The sequence below is a fragment of the Coregonus clupeaformis genome, chromosome 31 (genome assembly GCF_020615455.1).
Source record: "Coregonus clupeaformis isolate EN_2021a chromosome 31, ASM2061545v1, whole genome shotgun sequence".
In the NCBI taxonomy this organism is placed as follows: Eukaryota; Metazoa; Chordata; class Actinopteri; order Salmoniformes; family Salmonidae; genus Coregonus; species Coregonus clupeaformis.
This window is the reverse complement of record NC_059222.1, coordinates 29244611-29264051: the sequence shown is the minus strand read 5'-3', so window position 1 is coordinate 29264051 and position 19441 is coordinate 29244611. Positions and strand designations below refer to the sequence as shown.

The following is a 19441-nucleotide window of genomic DNA, read 5'->3' as shown; positions in this document are numbered from 1 at the left end:
GTCGAAAGCGCTTCACAGGGATGTTGACTCCAATATTTTGTCTTGCCCATTCCCCTTCTGAATGGCAAGCATACACAATCCATGTCTCAATTGTCTCAAGGCTTAAAAATCCTTCCTTCTATACTGATTGAAGTGGATTTAACAAGTGACATCAATAAGGGGTCATAGCTTTCACATGGATTCACCTGGTCAGTCTGTCATGGAAAGAGCAGGTGTTAATGTTTTGTATACTCAGTGTATATATACCCAACAAACGTCTTAACTGATCTGGGGTGACAACATGGGTGGTTGCAACCACATAAAACGTATACACAAGGGTGCCACAGCTTACTTCAGAAGTAACAGAGAAAAAGGGTGTTCTACTTCAACTATATTTTTAAAACAGCATTTGAGGGAAATTATCCCACTTCTTTGGTCAAAAGAGCAATAATACTGAACCAAATCTGACAGATGGCTAGACTAAGTCCAAGTTAATGTTTTGAAAGTTCTTCCCCATTTCAGTGTCATCACAAAATCTCAGACAATCTGGTAGTCACATGATTAAAATCATACCCATAGTTATGCTTACATATTCTAACATCTCAATTTGTATCCTTACAAGAACAGTCCCATTAGTTTAGCTATAGACGTCATATACATGTATTGCAGATGGGTAGTTATTTTTGCTATATTCACAGTTTTCATGAATACATCTCAGTAAACTTGTTGAAAAATACATGTTTATCCTTCCTGATTCACAATCATTGTACAGATCCTACCCCAAACCTCTACAGTGTAATGGTGGCTTTAGTACCAAGTTTATAGAAAGGTTACACATACTTTATGTAACATATTGAACACTGATTATTCTCTGCTAGAGTCACAGGATAGTCAAAACTCTGTATATATTACATTTTGATATTCACAAGTGCTGGTAAGAATGGATATTTACTCTGCATATGCAGTACTTTTATATCATATTGTTCTCCATGGAAAACTGGTAACACTGTTTTTAGAAAATATTTTTTCTTTGTAAATTATTTGGTTCAATTCATATACCATTTCAAACAGGCATCTTTTTTCAACATTTTGGGAAGAACAATGCAAGATCAAAACAGCCCCATGAGTTTTCATGTAAATCAAGAATCCCATTTTATCATAAAGGAATGTCAAATATAAATATATTATATCAACATATAAATAAAAATGAAAAAATAAATAACTAAGTGATGCTCGCTAATATATAAATTGGTGAATTTTCCGAAGGTCAAATACAAAACAATTAATTTATTGTAGATAATGAAAAGAAAAAAATAGAGATGAAATTTAGACTGATTTTCTTGCCATACTTGCGACTTTTCTAGGTAGCTGTGACTAAAAATATGGATCCTTGCGCTAAAAATGTAATATGATTTATCAAAGCAGTGTGATAAAAGTGGTGAACCATGCACTGTGGAGTACCAAAGCATTCCACATCAATGTTGTCTTGAATTTTTGTGGATGCTTTGTGTGGCCCGAGTAATGGCTACATTGTTTGGTGTGATGGGACATAGTCAGGAAATGCTTCATTTGAAATGCCAAGAGCTTTCTTGTTGTGAAGTGTTTAAGGCACAAACTGAGTGAAATATTGCTGTCTCTTCCTACAATCCATGCATTTCTGCATCTGAAGACACTGCCCCTTTAATCGAAACTGTGAGACAAATGGGTTTTCAGACTAAAGGTAAGTATTAATCTTAATATTATAATTTTGTGAATAAATATACCAGTTAAGCGTGAGACGAAACCTACGCAAGCACTTGCATGAAATGGCAAACTAAATGCTTTCCCTGCAAATAAATTCTAGGCTTAAGCAAAGTGTGACAATCTATGCTAATCAAGGTGCAAAATGTGAGATTTTAAATATTTACATTGAAAATATCAAACTACATACTAAAATGATACATTTGATTTTGTGATAGTTTCTAAAGTGTTCTCTCCCACACCACTGACAAATATGCAGACCTAAACTTGTCTCTGTCAGTAACAATATAATATTTACAAATTTGGCATTCGATTTCATCCAATTAAGCTTTTCCTCTTTTGGTTTCCAGTAATACAAACATAGACAGTCTCTTCACAAATAATACATTGATTGTCGAAATATGTGTCTTCAAGTCTAGGTGGCATAGCACTTACAACTGTAAGAAACTATTTGCATATATTCTATAGACTTCTCATAAGGCAACGTTGGAATATTTTTTCGTCCATAACATTCATTTAATGAACAACCGTCAAGGATCTATCCAGAGTCATACTGCTTCGGTAGTTGTGCGCATCGTTGTCCAAGAAGACAAAAAAAACGTTTCAATGTTCGTCATCAACAAACTATATGGCATTTCTGTGTGATTCTGTTGTTGTATAGTCCTTTGCAGGGCCGTGGCTCTGCTTGTGTTCTATGGTAAATCGTTGCACTTAAAATCCCATTGTAAGGTTACCTGGAACCGGTTTTGGTACCAAGGCAAATTTGGTGTGATAACTACAGCTGGTCTCCTGCTGTGTGTTTTTGGTTGCTGGTCAGTGCTGTCTCTGGTCGGTATCTAATCTAGCTATTTTTTTGCTAGCTGGATGCTAGTTGCTAGCTAGTCTTCTTCTGTGTCTTTTGGGGAGCTTGCTAGACACGATTGTCTTGTGTTTTCTAGGTAGCTAGCTAGTAGCTAGCTAGTCGTCTGCTGTGTTTTTCTTTTTGTAGGTACCTAGCCAGCTAGTGGATAGCTGATAGTGGCTAGCTGCTCCATAGCCAGTCTCTGATGTTTCACCAGTGCTCTAGATGAAGGTCCATGGCTGTATTCAGGTTGATGTCTGTAACATCCAGGAACTCTGTGTTGAAGATGCTTGGCCCGGCGGGCGGGACGGAGTTGAACCCCGTAGCCGAGCTCGGGGGTGTCAGGTCCAGCCATTCCATTGTCTCCCACGGCGACTCGCTGAACGTCATGCCGACCATCCCCTGCGCCTCAGCCACGGACGACACTTTGGCGTTGATGGGGTGGATGGCAGATAGAGGCGTTGGCGTTTCCATCAGGTCCCTGTTGGGGAGCAGTTTATCCTGGTGGGGGTGTTGGTGAGGGTGGTGGTGGTGATTGGGGCTGGGGTAGGTCTCTGGTCCATCACCCCCCTCCTCCCCCTCCCCTGCTTCCTCGGCAGCCATCTTGAGAAGGGCGACCTCGCCCCCTCGGCCTAAAGGGCTTCCCAGCAGGGTCTCCAGGTGGCTGTCTGCAATGTGATTGGCTGTGTGGTCATAGTTGAGCTGGGAGGGGGGCAGGTGTTCGTAGTGTCTTTGGTTGAACTTTGGGACAGCTAGGCCGGTGGTTCCGGGGGACACTGTAATGTGAGGCACAACTTTGGTTACAGAGGACCTCTCCCTCGCTTCTCTGGCGTTAGCTGGCATCTCTTGAAGAGAAGAGGATGGGGGGAGGGGAGTCACAGCACAGAGTGTGATTTAATACCCATGTAAGAGGGAAATCTGGAGTTACTTAACTAAGCGGTGATGGATGGTATGTAGGCAGGCAAACTGACTAGTACCTTATGCAGGGGATTGAAGCTAAATTGCTTGCAGTTACAAATCCATTACTCATTCATAACCATGGCAACAACATGCACTGACAACTATATCACCTTCCAATTTCTAAGACAATACATTACAGTGGGGAGAACAAGTATTTGATACACTGCCAATTTTGCAGGTTTTCCTACTTACAAAGCATGTAGAGGTCTGTAATTTTTTATCATAGGTACACTTCAAATGTGAGAGACGGAATCTATAACAAACATCCAGAAAATCACATTGTATGATTTTTAAGTAATTCATTTACATTTTATTGCATGACATAAGTATTTGATACATCAGAAAAGCAGAACTTAATATTTGGTACAGAAACCTTTGTTTGCAATTACAGAGATCATACGTTTCCTGTAGGTCTTGACCAGGTTTGCACACACTGCAGCAGGGATTTTGGCCCACTTCTCCATACAGACCTTCTCCAGATCCTTCAGGTTTCGGGGCTGTCGCTGGGCAATACGGACTTTCAGCTCCCTCCAAAGATGTTCTATTGGGTTCAGGTCTGGAGACTGGCTAGGCCACTCCAGGACCTTGAGATGCTTCTTACGGAGCCACTCCTTAGTTGCCCTGGCTGTGTGTTTTGGGGTTGTTGTCATGCTGGAAGACCCAGCCACGACCCATCTTCAATGCTCTTACTGAGATAAGGAGGTTGTTGGCCAAGATCTCGCGATACATGGCCCCATCCATCCTCCCCTCAATACGGTGCAGTCGTCCTGTCCCCTTTGCAGAAAAGCATCCCCAAAGAATGATGTTTCCACCTCCATGCTTCATGGTTGGGATGGTGTTCTTGGGGTTGTACTCATCCTTCTTCTTCCTCAAACACGGCGAGTGGAGTTTAAACCAAAAAGCTCTATTTTTGTCTCATCAGACCACATGACCTTCTCCCATTCCTCCTCTGGATCATCCAGATGGTCATTGGCAAACTTCAGACGGGCCTGGACATGCGCTGGCTTGAGCAGGGGGACCTTGCGTGCGCTGCAGGATTTTAATCCATGACGGCGTAGTGTGTTACTAATGGTTTTCTTTGAGACTGTGGTCCCAGCTCTCTTCAGGTCATTGACCAGGTCCTGCCGTGTAGTTCTGGGCTGATCCCTCACCTTCCTCATGATCATTGATGCCCCACGAGGTGAGATCTTGCATGGAGCCCCAGACCGAGGGTGATTGACCGTCATCTTGAACTTCTTCCATTTTCTAATAATTGCGCCAACAGTTGTTGCCTTCTCACCAAGCTGCTTGCCTATTGTCCTGTAGCCCATCCCAGCCTTGTGCAGGTCTACAATTTCATCCCTGATGTCCTTACACAGCTCTCTGGTCTTGGCCATTGTGGAGAGGTTGGAGTCTGTTTGATTGAGTGTGTGGACAGGTGTCTTTTATACAGGTAACGAGTTCAAACAGGTGCAGTTAATACAGGTAATGAGTGGAGAACAGGAGGGCTTCTTAAAGAAAAACTAACAGGTCTGTGAGAGCCGGAATTCTTACTTGTTGGTAGGTGATCAAATACTTATGTCATGCAATAAAATGCAAATTAATTACTTAAAAATCATACAATGAGATTTTCTGGATTTTTGTTTTAGAATCTGTCTCTCACAATTGAAGTGTACCTATGATAAAAAATTACAGACCTCTACATGCTTTGTAAGTAGGAAAACCTGCAAAATCGGCAGTGTATCAAATACTTGTTCTCCCCACTGTATATACATCGCACACATCGAGACTGATTCAGAGTCAGTTCACTCACCTCCACTCTCAATGAGCACATCCAAAAGCTCATCCATCTGCTGACTCCTGGTCAGTTGCTAAAAAAAATATAAGAATGTGATTAACAGACTTGTTCCAATACATTCATGCTTTATCAATACTTTACAAAAAATAACAAAAAATAACATCTGAAAAACATATCCCCAGTTTCAGCACCATGTTGGGGATTTTTAATACTATCAATGATAATGTTTCATGATTTTAACATTATGATATTGATATATTTGCTGTCCAATATTATACAATGTTCTACAAGGCACTTGGGGCAACCACAATTCTACATAACACAACCACAAAGCAGTCAGCTCTGAAGAAACCCAGTCAAACTTGGTCAAGGGTGCAAAGTGTGGGATGGATAAAGCAATGGATGGATGAACAAAGAGGTGCAAAGCAGGTGAGAGAGAGAGAGAGAGAGAGAGAGAGAGAGAGAGAGAGAGAGAGAGAGAGAGAGAGAGAGAGAGAGAGAGAGAGAGAGAGAGAGAGAGAGAAGGAAGGAAGGAAGGAAGGAAGGAAAATAGAGGGAAAGTGGGAATCGAAGCGACACCACAGAGGTTACAACAACGAAACAAAAAGCGTTGGCCGGCCATGATCAGGAGCAGAGTTTGGTGTATAATTTAGTTTACCTGCTTGACTGCATCCTCATAGCAAGGGGGCTGTCTAGAGTCGAATGCAGTTGAATCTGAGCTACAGAAGGCCGGGGACGAGACCGGGCACTTTTGGCCAACGTGCCGGGGAGAGGGCAATATAGCCATCTATATGAAAAAATAGGCGAACAATTTTTTATTACTGATTTGAAAATGGAGCTGGAATTTTAGTGTAGTGTGGTAACTTATATGTAAGAAAACCTCTATGCATCCTGATAAAAACAAGATGCTTTAAAAAAAAGTTTGGGCTGTAGAGTTCTTGTGAAATGAGCTAGCTAGCTCATTGGAGAGATCTGCTTGAATTAGAACTGCTAAGTTTTTCTCAAAGGATGGAGTTGTGAAGAGTAGTACCATGAACCTCATGATGGAAGTTTTAGAGAGAAGCAACAAATGAATGGAAAGCAGAAAAATGGTTAAGTGAATGTGATGGTGGATACCCAGTCATGTGACACATAACTATGTTAAACCGCTTCAGTTTAGACAGAATAATAGCTCTTGCCTTCTGCTGCATGTTTCGGTTCTTGCCCTTAGTGTTGACCCTGTGGTTCAGGCCGTTGTCGGCCGAGTTGGGGAACGCTGACTGAAGGCCTCTCTGGTCAGAGGGATAGGCGCAGTTCACAGCCTGTCCACCATTCTTCTGCTGAATCTGTTAGGAGGGAATACATAATTATCATGACCACCGAGCTATCAATCAATAATCGTGTGAATAGAGTCACAACAGACACAATATAAAGAACATTTTAGACCCAACATATAAAGTACATGTACAGTGGCTTGCGAAAGTATTCATCCCCCTTGGCATTTTTCCTATTTTGTTGCCTTACAACCTGGAATTAAAATGGATTTTTTGGGGGGTTTGCATCATCTGATTTACACAACATGCCTACCACTTTAAAGATGCAAAATATATTTTTATTGTGAGACAAACAAGAAATAAGACAAAAAAACAGAAAACTTGAGCGTGCATAACTATTCAACCCCCCCACCCCCCCCCCAATTTTTTTTCCCAATACTTTGTAGAGCCACCTTTTGCAGCAATTACAGCTGCAAGTCTCTTGGGGTATGTCTCTATAAGCTTGGCACATCTAGCCACTGGGATTTTTGCCCATTCTTCAAGGCAAAACTGCTCCAGCTCCTTCAAGTTGGATGGGTTCCGCTGGTGTACAGCAATCTTTAAGTCATACCACAGATTCTCAATTGGATTGAGGTCTGGGCTTTTACTAGGCCATTCCAAGAAATTTAAATGTTTCCCCTTAAACCACTCAAGTGTTGCTTTAGCAGTATGCTTAGGGTCATTGTCCTGCTGGAAGGTGAACCTCCATCCCAGTCTGAAATCTCTGGAAGACTGAAACAGGTTTCCCTCAAGAATTTCCCTGTATTTAGTGCCATCCATCATTCCTTCAATTCTGACCAGTTTCCCAGTCCCTGCCGATGAAAAACATCCCCACAGCATGATGCTGCCACCACCATGCTTCACTGTGGGGATGGTGTTCTCAGGGTGATGAGAGATGTTGGGTTTGCGCCAGACATAGCGTTTTCCTTGATGGCCCAAAAACTCAATTTTAGTCTCATCTGACCAGAATACCTTCTTCCATATGTTTGGGGAGTTTCCCACATGCCAAACGTGTTTGCTTATTTTTTTATTTAAGAAATGGCTTTTTTCTGGCCACTCTTCCGTGTAGGGCTTAAAGCGGTCCTATGGGCAGATACTCCAATCTCCCTGTGGAGCTTTGCAGCTCCTTCAGGGTTATCTTTTGTCTCTTTGTTGCCTCTCTGATTAATGCCCTCCTTGCCTGGTCCGTGAGTTTTGGTGGGCGGCCCTCTCTTGGCAGGTTTGTTGTGGTGCCATATTCTTTCCATTTTTTTATAATGGATTTAATGGTGCTCCGTGGGATGTTCAAAGTTTCTGATATTTTTTTATAAACCAACCCTGATCTGTACTTCTCCACAACTTTGTCCCTGACCTGTTTGGAGAGCTCCTTGGTCTTCATGGTGCCGCTTGCTTGGTGGTGCCCCTTGTTTAGTGGTGTTGCAGACTCTGGGGCCTTTCAGAACAGGTGTATATATACTGAGATCATGTGACAGATCATGTGATTGCACACAAGTGGACTTTATTTAACTAATTATGTGACTTCTGAAGGTAATTGGTTGCACCAGATCTTATTTAGGGGCTTCATAGCAAAGGGGGTGAATACATATGCACGCAACACTTTTCCGTAATTTATTTTTTGGAATTTTTTGAAACAAGTTATTATTTTCATTTCACTTCACCAATTTTGACTATTTTGTGTATGTCCATTACATGAAATCCAAATAAAAATCAATTTAAATGTCAGGTTGTAATGCAACAAAATAGGAAAAACGGCAAGGGGGATGAATACTTTTGCAAGGCACTGTAGACCATTATGTCTTGTAACGTTCTGCCTTAGGCCTACCTGCATGTTGCGGGGCCTGGTGCTGGCCTGGTTGAGGGGATGGCTACACCCGTCTCTGCCCAGCGGCAGTGATAGCAGGTAGGGGTTGTTGGGAGAGGAAGGCTGGGAGCTACTGGAGGTCTTGGCGATGGGCGAGTCTTGAGGAGAGCACTGGGGGCTGAGGAAGGCAGACATGCCTGAGGGACTTCCAGAGGAGGGGACTGAGTCCAGGCATCGTTGCCCACCAGGGCCCCCCATATTGGGCAGGGAGGCACCGCAGTGGCCCATCCCCTCCATGCAGCTTCCTGGAGGACTCTTCAGGTGCTTGGGGGAGGAGAGGGGGCAGCTGGAGGAGAGGGACATGGGCTCCTGTTTGACAGTCACCCCAAAGAAGTGCTGCCCCATCAGCGAGGGGGATTGCTGGAGGTGCAGGTGGTGGGGCTGGGATGGATCCAGGATGCCCTCATGTGTGGCGCCATGGCAACGCTTCCTCTTGTGCAGCTGCATCTTGAGCTCCTCCACCTATTGCGAAACAGGGTGTTAACAGTACGTAAGCTTAGTCTTGAATGGCCCTTTAAGGACAATAACATTTTATTGAATTGAACAGTGCGGTTACCCACCTGTCTCTGTTCCTGGTGCAGCTTCCACGTCAGCTCCTCGATCACTTTTTGTTTCTCCACCAACATCTTATCCTTCTCTTCCTCCAGTCCCTCCATCCCTCCACTTTCCCCTCCCCGTAGTCCTGTCCCACTCAGACCTCCTCCCCCCAGGCCTTCTTCAGCGCTGAGCTGGGCTGGGGACGGCTGGAGGCCAAACTGTGGAGGGGAGGACATGGGCACGTCGCTGAAGCTGTCTGGGAGCGAGCCACTACGGGAGATGTCTGAGGAAGCGGGGGAGATGGGTGGGGTGGAGGAGGTGCTGGGGTAGGGGTAATACCCCCCTTGGGAGAGGGCGCTGGAGGAGGAGGGGGACTGGTAGGAGGACAGGGACCCTGTGGGGGTGACAGGGAAGGTGACCGTGGTGACGTCATTGGAGCCAGAATGGGAGGGGCTTGAGGTGGGGTCCTTAAAGGGGCGGAGTCTCTCGATGAGGGCCGTCTTGGTGCCTGAGACGGGCATGCCCCGGATACGAAGCTGCTGCCTGAGCTCTGACACCTGTAAGATGGAGGGAGAGAGAGAGAGAGATAGCGAGGGATAGAGGGGTAGAGGAAAGCCATTAGATGCTTGCATTTTTTAAATCTTATACTTACAGTATGTGAGTTATTTTTACAGCCCGTACTAAGGAATATATCCCTCACTTTACGGACGGAGAGTACCTACCTTCAGGTCATCCAGGTTAGCTGGCAGAGGACCAGGTTTGACTGGTGAGATGCTGGTTTGACCAGAGTATGTGGTCTTAACTCGAGACGAGGAGCTACTGTTGATCGTGTTAGTAGTAACACTGGAGCTACCCACCGTCAGCTGCTCACTGCATTGTCTAACGATTGGAAAACATTCGATTTTTGTGAGATAAAGACCACAAAAGACAATATTAAGGAACATTTCTCAACATTTTGTACATTGAAGGCCAGATCGGAGACATGGGGTACTCACTTCTGGGCTTGGACTGGCTGGTGCAAGGGCTGGTAGCTGAAACTAGGCTGCCGTTGATGTGCATGGGCCTGTGTGTGTTGGGAGTGTGTATGCTGGGTGTGTGAGTGTGTGTGTGCGTGTTTCTGCTGGCTGAGGATCTGCAGCTGTAGGAAGAGCTGTTGTTGCTGCAGGAGCCTGGCGTAGGCTGAGTCCATGGGAGGGGGGGACTTCTCAGCCTTCTGGTCTGGAGGGATGTACTGGTGGTACTTCAGCTTCTTCACCTTGGGCTTCACGTCTTTGGGCTTCTTGTGGCGGTTCTTGTCCGATGTCTTGGACTGTAGAATCAATGGGAGAAATAGTGAGAACATACAATATATGCAATACAAGCTGATGTTCTCTTATGGGATGCATCTTCTTGGCTAAAGTGTTTGTTCCTACCTTGACTATGGCAGGGACAGGTATGGGTGGGGTTGCAGACAGCCCATTGTTAGCCGCAGACAAGCCATCGTCCTTGCTCTGATCAGACGGGTCCCTGTTCTGACACCCCTGGAACACAAAGGCAGACTGGGAGTCAGTAGAAAAATATGAATGCAGGAAATGTCAACTACATTCACTGGTTGGCTAACCATAAAACAACAACATGAATTCAAAGAAAACCTAAATTAATTGATTTATTTAAAAAAAAGTGTATATTTGAAAATAGGAATTAGGTACTAAATCCAAGCTGACTTTTGGTAAACACTTAAAATAGAAAACGGTTTATGGCAGAAGCTTCCAGTGACCGTTTGGAATGATGTCATCATTTCTGTCCACACAGTGAGGGGAGAGTGGTGCAGAATGCAGGAAGTCACTGAGATGATAAAACACAGGAAGCAGTAGCGTTCAGCATACTGTGTCTGTGTGAGACAGACTGGCATGGAGGAATGTGACACGTGCCAAAGAGCAGTCACACGTTCCAACGGTCACTAGAGAACCCAGGGGAGGACGCTGTAGTTCTCCCAGCCATCACAAGATGGCGGACTTAACCTAGCTCCCTGCTTGAAATGACTCAATACCACATAACTGACTGGGATATGTTTGTGAAGGCATAGGGGAGACTTTGGTGCACCTATTGTTCATAGTGTGTGGATAATTTATGTTATGATACATTATCAAGAGGGAGGAGGACAATGAGGAGATGGGCAGGAAGAAGAGGGAGTAGGTGATGGAGGGGAAATGAGAGGATGATGGGCCTATTTGGGGCTGGTAAGGAGAGAGGTAAGAAGGAGGAGGAGGAGTATTACCTGTATAGGGCTAGTGAGGGCTGGTGATGAGGAGGAGGAGGGGGTGCTGCCCATGGCCTCAGAGGAGGGGCATGCGGACCCCTGGGACTCGTCACTGTGGTGTTGCTCTGGAGACAGACTGTCACTGCTGCTGTCCTCCTCGAACGCATACGAGTCCTCCTGCTTAGGAAACTTCCCATGGTTCACTGGAGACAGAGAGAGAGAGAGAGAGAGAGAGAGAGAGGGAGGGAGAAAGAGAGAGGAGGGAGAGAGAGAGGAGGGAGCGACAGGGATGGAGAGAGGGAGGGGATGAGAACTTGATGTGGTTCACTACAGAGAACCACACAGGAGGCAGTTTAATCACACACAGAGAGACAGAGGACTGAAACCTGACACACCACAAGATACTGACAAAGAGGGTTTAGAATCTTTAAATATTTCCAGAGGTTCAAACATAACATTCCTTGGACTTTTGCAGGGTGGTGTATTAGTGAGAGAGATGTGAATGTTTGTCTCTGTATTAATGTGTGTCTCTGTATGAATGTGTGTGTACAGTATGTGGCTGTCTGAGTACTGCCTACGTGTGACACCACTGCACGGTGCTCTGTACAACGCAGTCCATATCTGTTCCATTGTATAACATCAGTATTCACACACTGCTCTTCTGTCACTGTCACCTAGTCCAACACTTAGCCCTGAGGTGCTACTCAACAGTGGGCAGAGATTGACATGGCCACTTTACAGTGAACACAGCCCTGATTGGCTGAAGTGATAGTGGACAGAGCCTTGATTGGTTTAGCTGTTAGAGGCTGTGCTATCTGGAGGAGCAGAGCCTGAGGTTAACAAAGGGACAGAGCCAGGAGAGGAGAGGAGTGGTAATGTGTGTGCGCGTGCCGGTGACTCTCTTTTAGAATGAGAACATGTGACCTTCCAAGAGCAGACCCTGGTTTCAATCACACCATCAGCCCTCTGGGCCTGCACACACAGCCCTGGGTGTTATCTCTCTCTCTCTCTCTCTCTCTCTCTCTCTCTCTCTCTCTCTCTCTCTCTCTCTCTCTCTCTCTAACTAATCACATCCTGAGTTCCTCCACATAACATTTCTCTATCAGCAAGGACTTCAACTGAAACTGGATGTTTTGAAGTGTCAGAGATCTAATATTTTCAAAGATGATAAAGAAATGGAAGAGGTAATCGCATCCGTGATATATAAGGTTTGTGTGTGTGAGGGGGGTGAAGGGGAGGTGGCAGACAGCTGAACAACAGCCTTGTCCAATCAGATACCTTCGTAGGTGACTCACTGGAGCCATATAAATCAGACAGAGTTAAAACACAGAAGCGGGGGAGGGACACACACACACACACACACACACACACACACTCCTCTTCAGAGAAAGGTGGACCCAAATACAGCTGCTGTTTGTCTCAATAAGCATCCTCCCTGTTCGTAGGGAGGTAGAGTAAACCTCGCCGCTCCAGCCTCGTGTTGACCTTACGCAATATGTTTACTGAAGAGCCCGAGGAGGAAAACATAAAACCAGCATATACAAAAACCCTGGCTGGACAGCGAGCCAGTCATGATATAGAGGGGAGGACTAACATACTTTGGGTTAAGGGATCCTTATTTGTTTCCAAAATGGGTTTTCCAGCTAGTATAGAAAATAGTACGCTTTTATAGTGTGCTATGGTTGCCACATATTTTCAATAGGGAAACTATGATGTTGCAAAATATACCACCAACTCTATGGAAAGCTGCAATTCAATACATGCTGTCGGTTGCTTGGGGTTCACACTAAACTTAAAAGGCCCAATGCAGCCACTTTTATATACTGAAGAAAAATATAAATAAAACATGTAAGGTGTTGGTCCCATGTTTCATAAGCTGAAATAAAAGACCCCAGCAATTTTCCATATGCACAAAATGCTTCTTTCTCTCAAATGTTGTGCACAAATGTGTTTATATCCCACATTTTAGAGAGCATTTCTCCTTTGCCAAGATAACCCATCCACCTGACAGGTGTGGAATATCAAGAAGCTGATTAAACAACATGACATTACACAGGTGCACCTTGTGCTGGGGACAATAAAGGCCACTCTAAAATGTGCAGTTTTGTCAAACAACACAATGCCACAGATGTCTCAAGTTTTGAGGGAGCGTGCAATCGGCATGCTGACTTCAGGAATGTCCACCAGAGCTGTGGCCAGAGAATTTAATGTTCATTTATTTATCTTCCATAAACCGCCTCCAACGTTGTATTAGAGAATTTGGCAGTACGTCCAACCGGCCTCACAGCCACAGACCACATGTAACCATGCCAGCCCAGGACCTCCACATCCGGCTTCTTCACCAGCCACCCAGATAACTGCTGATGAAACTGTGGGTTTGCACAACCGAAGAATTTCTGCACAAACTGTCAGAAACCATCTCAGGGAAGCTCATCTGCGTGATCGTCGTCCTCACCACGGACTTGATTTGACTGCAGTTCGGCGTCGTAACCGACTTCAGTGGGCAAATGCTGACCTTCGATGGCCACTGGCACGCTGGAGAAGTGTGCTCTTCAAGGATGAATACCGGTTTCAACTGTACCGGGCAGATAGCAGACGGTGTGAATGGCGTCGTGTGAGCGAGTGGTTTGCTGATGTCAACGTTGTGAACTGAGTGCCCCATTGTGGCTGTGGGGTTATGGTATGGGCAGGCATAAGCTACGGACAACAAACACAATTGCATTTTATCAATTGCAAGTTGAATGCACAGAGATACCGTGACGAGATCCTGAGGATCATTGTCGTGCCATTCATCCGCCTCCATCACCTCATGTTTCAGCATGATAATGCACAGCCCCATATCGCAAGGATCTGTACACGATTGTACACGATCTAAGCTGGAAGCTGAAAATGTCCTAGTTCTTCCATGGCCTGCATACTCACCAGACATGTCACCCATTGAGCATGTTTGGGATGCTCTGGATCGACCTGTACGACAGCGTGTTCCAGTTCCCGCCAATATCCAGCAACTTCGCACAGCCATTGAAGAGGAGTGGGACAACATTCCACAGGCCACAATCAACAGTCTGATAAACTCTATGTGAAGAAGAAGTGTTGCGCTGCATGAGGCAAATGGTGGTCACACCAGATACTGACTGGTTTTCTGATCCACGCCCCTACCTTTTTTTTTCTAAGGTATCTGTGACCAACAGATGCATAGCTGAATTCCCAGTCAAGTGAAATCCATAGATTAGGCCCTAATTTATTTATTTCAATTGACTGATTTCCTTATATGAACTGTAACTCAGTAAAACCTTTGAAATTATTGCATGTTGCATTTATATTTTTGTTCAGTGTATCAATATCAAATCATTTCTGGGTAACAATTAAGTACTTTACTGCTATATATAGAGAGAGAAGTGAGAGAGAGAAGTGAGATGTTTGTTTCTTTTTGACAATTTTTGATAAAAAAAAAGAATATATATATATATATTATATTTTTTTAATCAGAAATTGTCAAAAAGAAACAAACATTTCTCCAGCAAGCATTTTGCTAGGACTGTCTGGGAGTGGTCTGTGAGGGGCCTAATTGGACCAGCCTAATGGGTGGAATATGTAACCTGAGGGGCCTGATTGGACCAGCCTAATGCGAGGGATATGTAACCTGAAAACTAGCTGTTATTGGCAGAGGTTTGAAACTCAATTTGTTATTGTCTATTAACTTAGGGGTTCTCAAACGTTTTGGGGCTGGGGACCCCTTTTGTGATAGCAAATTCATCAGGGATCCCCTCATAATCAGAACACAACTTGAGTGAGAAAAAAATATATATATATATATACAAAGAGTTTTACTATGACTTTGGCAGTGCATGGCCGAACGAACCAAGTCTCGGGCCCTGGGAAGAATCATTTTAAAAGCCCGCCTCTTGGCATCGAAGAGAAAATTGTGCAGTTCAAGGTAATTTCCTACAATTCTACACATTTTGTCAAGGGGCAGAGGGATTTTGCTGTTGTTGCAGCTTTAAAGCTAATAACCTGCAATTATACAAAATGTGCCATAAGGCAGAGAGAAAACATTGCAGTTTTAAAGCTTTAAAGCTTGGGTTTGATTCCCACGGGAGACCAGTACGAAAACGTTCCAAAAAAATTATACACTCACAACTGTAAGTCGCTCTTGATAAGAGCGTCTGATAAATGATGTAAATGTAATGAATGTATGTTTTAAAAAATGGGGGGAATAGAAAAAGTATTGAGTAAATTGATAATTGGTGGAGTGGATACTAATATCCCTGTGAGCCTCCCAGGACCATGTTACCCAGCGTTAAGAACATAAATTGTAGATGAATAATATTACATTGTATTGTATTGTATTACACCCTATAAACTTATTCCAGGGATCCCTTGTCCAAAATGTGTTTAATCTGTTGTTGCTATTAATATTCATTAAAAATATATATATACACTACCAGTCAAAGTTTGGACACACCTACTCATTCTATTTTACCAAGAAGGAGAGTGATGGAGTGCTGCATCAGGTGACCTGGCCTCCACAATCCCACGACCTCAACCCAATTGAGATGGTTTGGGATGAGTCGGACGGCAGAGTGAAGGAAAAGCAGCCAACAAGTGCTCAGCATATGTGGGAACTCCTTCAAGACTGTTGGAAAAGCATTCCAGGTGAAGCTGGTTGAGAGAATGCCAAGAGTGTGCAAAGCTGTCATCAAGGCAAAGAGTGGCTATTTGAAGAATCTCAAATATAAAATATATTTTGATTAGTTTAACACATTTATGGTTACTACATAATTCCATATGTGTTATTTCATTGTTTTGATGTCTTCACTATTTTTCTACAATGTAAAATGTTTTTAAAATAAAGAAAAACCCTTGAATGAGTAGGTGTGTCCAAACTTTTGACTGGTACTGTATATATATGTAAAAAAATTAATAATCTTTCAGCACCCCTGTATTAACTTGCTAACACTTTACTTGACACCCAGCGTCATAACACGTTATGACACGGTCCTAACCATGTCATAACAGCTGACATGACTTGTCATAACCTGTCATATATGGTCATAACACTGTCATGACCCATATATTTACACCTGTTGTGACATATATTCTGTTATTTTATGGCTGGTTATGACACCTACATAAGAGTGTCAAACCCCACATTTATCAAATGTGTTTTTTCCCTGCCAAGAAATGTCCTTTCGTTTGAAAGTTTGTTTCTTAATTCCTTTGTTGTTGTTGTAATGAATCTTTACAATCATGTTTTTTTTCTCATCATTTTTAAATCACTAGTAGAAAATACATTATGACCATCCTGTGTCACTTTACTTGGACTAAGAAAATGCACTTTATGACACTGTCAAGAAGCATTAGGATCATCCTGTGTCACTTTACTTGGACTAAGAAAATAAACTTTATGACGCTGTCAAGAAGCATTATCACCATCATAATCATATAAGCCAGATAGGCCTATCACGTACATGCCCTTATGTCAGTCATCAGTCACAAAGAGGGTGTTTTGTCTTGCTCCTGAAATCTCCTCCAGCATTCATCCCAGTCATCAGCAACAGAGCATTTGGGTAGGTGTAGGTATGACATCAATGTGTGCACAATTACAATGATAATTTAATATGTCCAATTTCAAAAAATTTTATATAAAATAAACATACTGTTGACAAGTAGGCTATGGTGTAATTGAATGTTCTGCCTTGTGTGGTAGGTTCCGTGGGTATTCACACTCTTATGTAGGTGTCACAACAGGTCTAAATATGTGTCATGACAGTGTTTTGACCATATTATGACAGGTTATGACCATGCCATAAGGTGTTATGACTCTGGGTATCAAGTAAAGTGTTACCATTAACTTATACTGCCTGGTGATGACGCCAGGCAGGCCAAAACTCCCTCCCACCAAAACAGGCTGACATTTCAGGCAGTCTTTTCAAAAGCTCTTACACTAAAACGGCATTATCATAAATTTCACAATTTCACAGTATTATTCCAACCTCATGTTGTGAAATATATACTGAGTGTACAAAACATTAAGGACACCTGCTCTTTCCATGACAGACTGACCAGGTAAACCAGGTGAAAGCTATGATCCCTTATTGATGTCACTTGTTAAATCCACTTCAATCAGTGTAGATGAAGGGGAGGAGATTTTAAGCCTTGAGACAATTAAGACATGGATTGTGTATGTGTTCCATTCAGAGGATGAATGGGCAAGACAAAATATGTAAGTGCCTTTGAACAGGGTATGGTAGTAGGTGCCAGGAGCACCAGTTTGTGTCAAGAACTGCAACAGTGCTGAGTTTTTCACAGTCAACAGTTTCCCGTGTGTGTCAAGAATGGTCCACCACCCAAAGGACATCCAGCCAACTTGACACAACTGTGGGAAGCATTGGCGTCAACATGGGCCAGCACCCCTGTGGAACGCTTTTGACACCTTGTAGAGTCCATGCCCCGACGAATTGAGGCTGTTCTGAGGGCTAAAGGGGTGGGGGTTCAACTCAATATTACGAAGGTGTCCTTAATGTTTTGTACACTCACACACAGGAAATCACGGTTTTGACTGCACTTGGCCTTTAAAAGGTTGACTACTTTTAGTCTGTGTCCATCGGTTAGTTTTTCACCGCAGCTGTATAGCCTCATCTCCAGGTCACTAAAGAGTTAAAACACACCCTTTTCAAACTCAAAAACAAATTTAAAACCAAACTCACACGTTTATGTGTCAAAAATCACACACCGGTGCTTGTGAGTCACACACGTCAAGATACAGGCAGATAGGTGTTACGTGCAAAGGGCATCCGATCCCTCAGTGATACCTGTCATGGCGGCTGCCTGTCTGAAGGCAGCAGAGTCTAGGGGAATTATATTCTTGTGCACCAGCTCCATGGGGCCAGGTCTCAGGGCCAGTTTGTCATTGAGGTCGTCTGCCAGGCGGGCTCTCTTCAGCCTCAGCTGAGCCTCCACAGACGATACGTCCCCTGCCGAGTCTAAATGTACACAGCAAGCAAAACCACACTATTAACTCCCTTGACTATTAACGTTTTTGTATATGAGTTGATTAAGGCCAGTAGGGCTCGCTCCTCATCTGAATCTCCAGATGCGAAACATCCACAGATGACTTATACAGTGGGGAAAAAAAGTATTTAGTCAGCCACCAATTGTGCAAGTTCTCCCACTTAAAAAGATGAGAGAGGCCTGTAATTTTCATCATAGGTACACGTCAACTATGACAGACAAAATGAGGAAAAAAAATCCAGAAAATCACATTGTAGGATTTTTTATGAATTTATTTGCAAATTATGGTGGAAAATAAGTATTTGGTCAATAACAAAAGTTTCTCAATACTTTGTTATATACCCTTTGTTGGCAATGACACAGGTTAAACATTTTCTGTAAGGTTTTCACACACTGTTGCTGGTATTTGGGCCCATTCCTCCATGCAGATCTCCTCTAGAGCAGTGATGTTTTGGGGCTGTTGCTGGGCAACACATACTTTCAACTCCCTCCAAAGATTTTCTATGGGGTTGAGATCTGGAGACTGGCTAGGCCACTCCAGGACCTTGAAATGCTTCTTACGAAGCCACTCCTTCGTTGCCCGGGCGGTGTGTTTGGGATCATTGTCATGCTGAAAGACCCAGCCACCTTTCATCTTCAATGCCCTTGCTGATGGAAGGAGGTTTTCACTCAAAATCTCACAATACATGGCCCCATTCATTCTTTCCTTTACACGGATCAGTCGTCCTGGTCCCTTTGCAGAAAAACAGCCCCAAAGAATGATGTTTCCACCCCCATGCTTCACAGTAGGTATGGTGTTCTTTGGATGCAACTCAGTATTCTTTGTCCTCCAAACACGACGAGTTGAGTTTTTACCAAAAAGTTATATTTTGGTTTCATCTGACCATATGACATTCTCCCAATCCTCTTCTGGATCATCCAAATGCACTCTAGCAAACTTCAGACGGGCCTGGACATGTACTGGCTTAAGCAGGGGGACACGTCTGGCACTGCAAGATTTGATTCCCTGGCGGCGTAGTGTGTTACTGATGGTAGGCTTTGTTACTTTGGTCCCAGCTCTCTGCAGGTCATTCACTAGGTCCCCCTGTGTGGTTCTGGGATTTTTGCTCACCGTTCTTGTAATCATTTTGACCCCACGGGGTGAGATCTTGCGTGGAGCCCCTGATCGAGGGAGATTATCAGTGGTCTTGTATGTCTTCCA

The 19441-nt window shown here is 43.8% G+C and overlaps 1 protein-coding gene across 4 annotated transcripts in view; it reads right to left on the bottom strand.

Moving 5' to 3' along the window:
* Positions 1 to 170: 170 nt before the first annotated feature.
* The window catches only part of myocd (myocardin), a 65464-nt gene continuing 46193 nt past the window's right edge, over positions 171 to 19441 (bottom strand). For 2 of the 4 annotated variants that reach the window (XM_041858704.2, XM_041858706.2), the window contains exons 3-12: positions 18042 to 18212; positions 11245 to 11429; positions 10400 to 10507; positions 9983 to 10296; positions 9710 to 9866; positions 9011 to 9544; positions 8412 to 8912; positions 6476 to 6622; positions 5313 to 5370; positions 171 to 3405 (exon numbers count right to left, since the gene is read on the bottom strand). In XM_041858704.2, the coding sequence (XP_041714638.2) occupies positions 2771 to 3405; positions 5313 to 5370; positions 6476 to 6622; positions 8412 to 8912; positions 9011 to 9544; positions 9710 to 9866; positions 9983 to 10296; positions 10400 to 10507; positions 11245 to 11429; positions 18042 to 18212 (2810 nt within the window). In that variant the 3' untranslated portion in view covers positions 171 to 2770. The remainder of the gene's footprint in view (positions 3406 to 5312; positions 5371 to 6475; positions 6623 to 8411; positions 8913 to 9010; positions 9545 to 9709; positions 9867 to 9982; positions 10297 to 10399; positions 10508 to 11244; positions 11430 to 18041; positions 18213 to 19441) is intronic. The other 2 variants (XM_041858705.2, XM_041858707.2) reach the window with 2 other exon arrangements.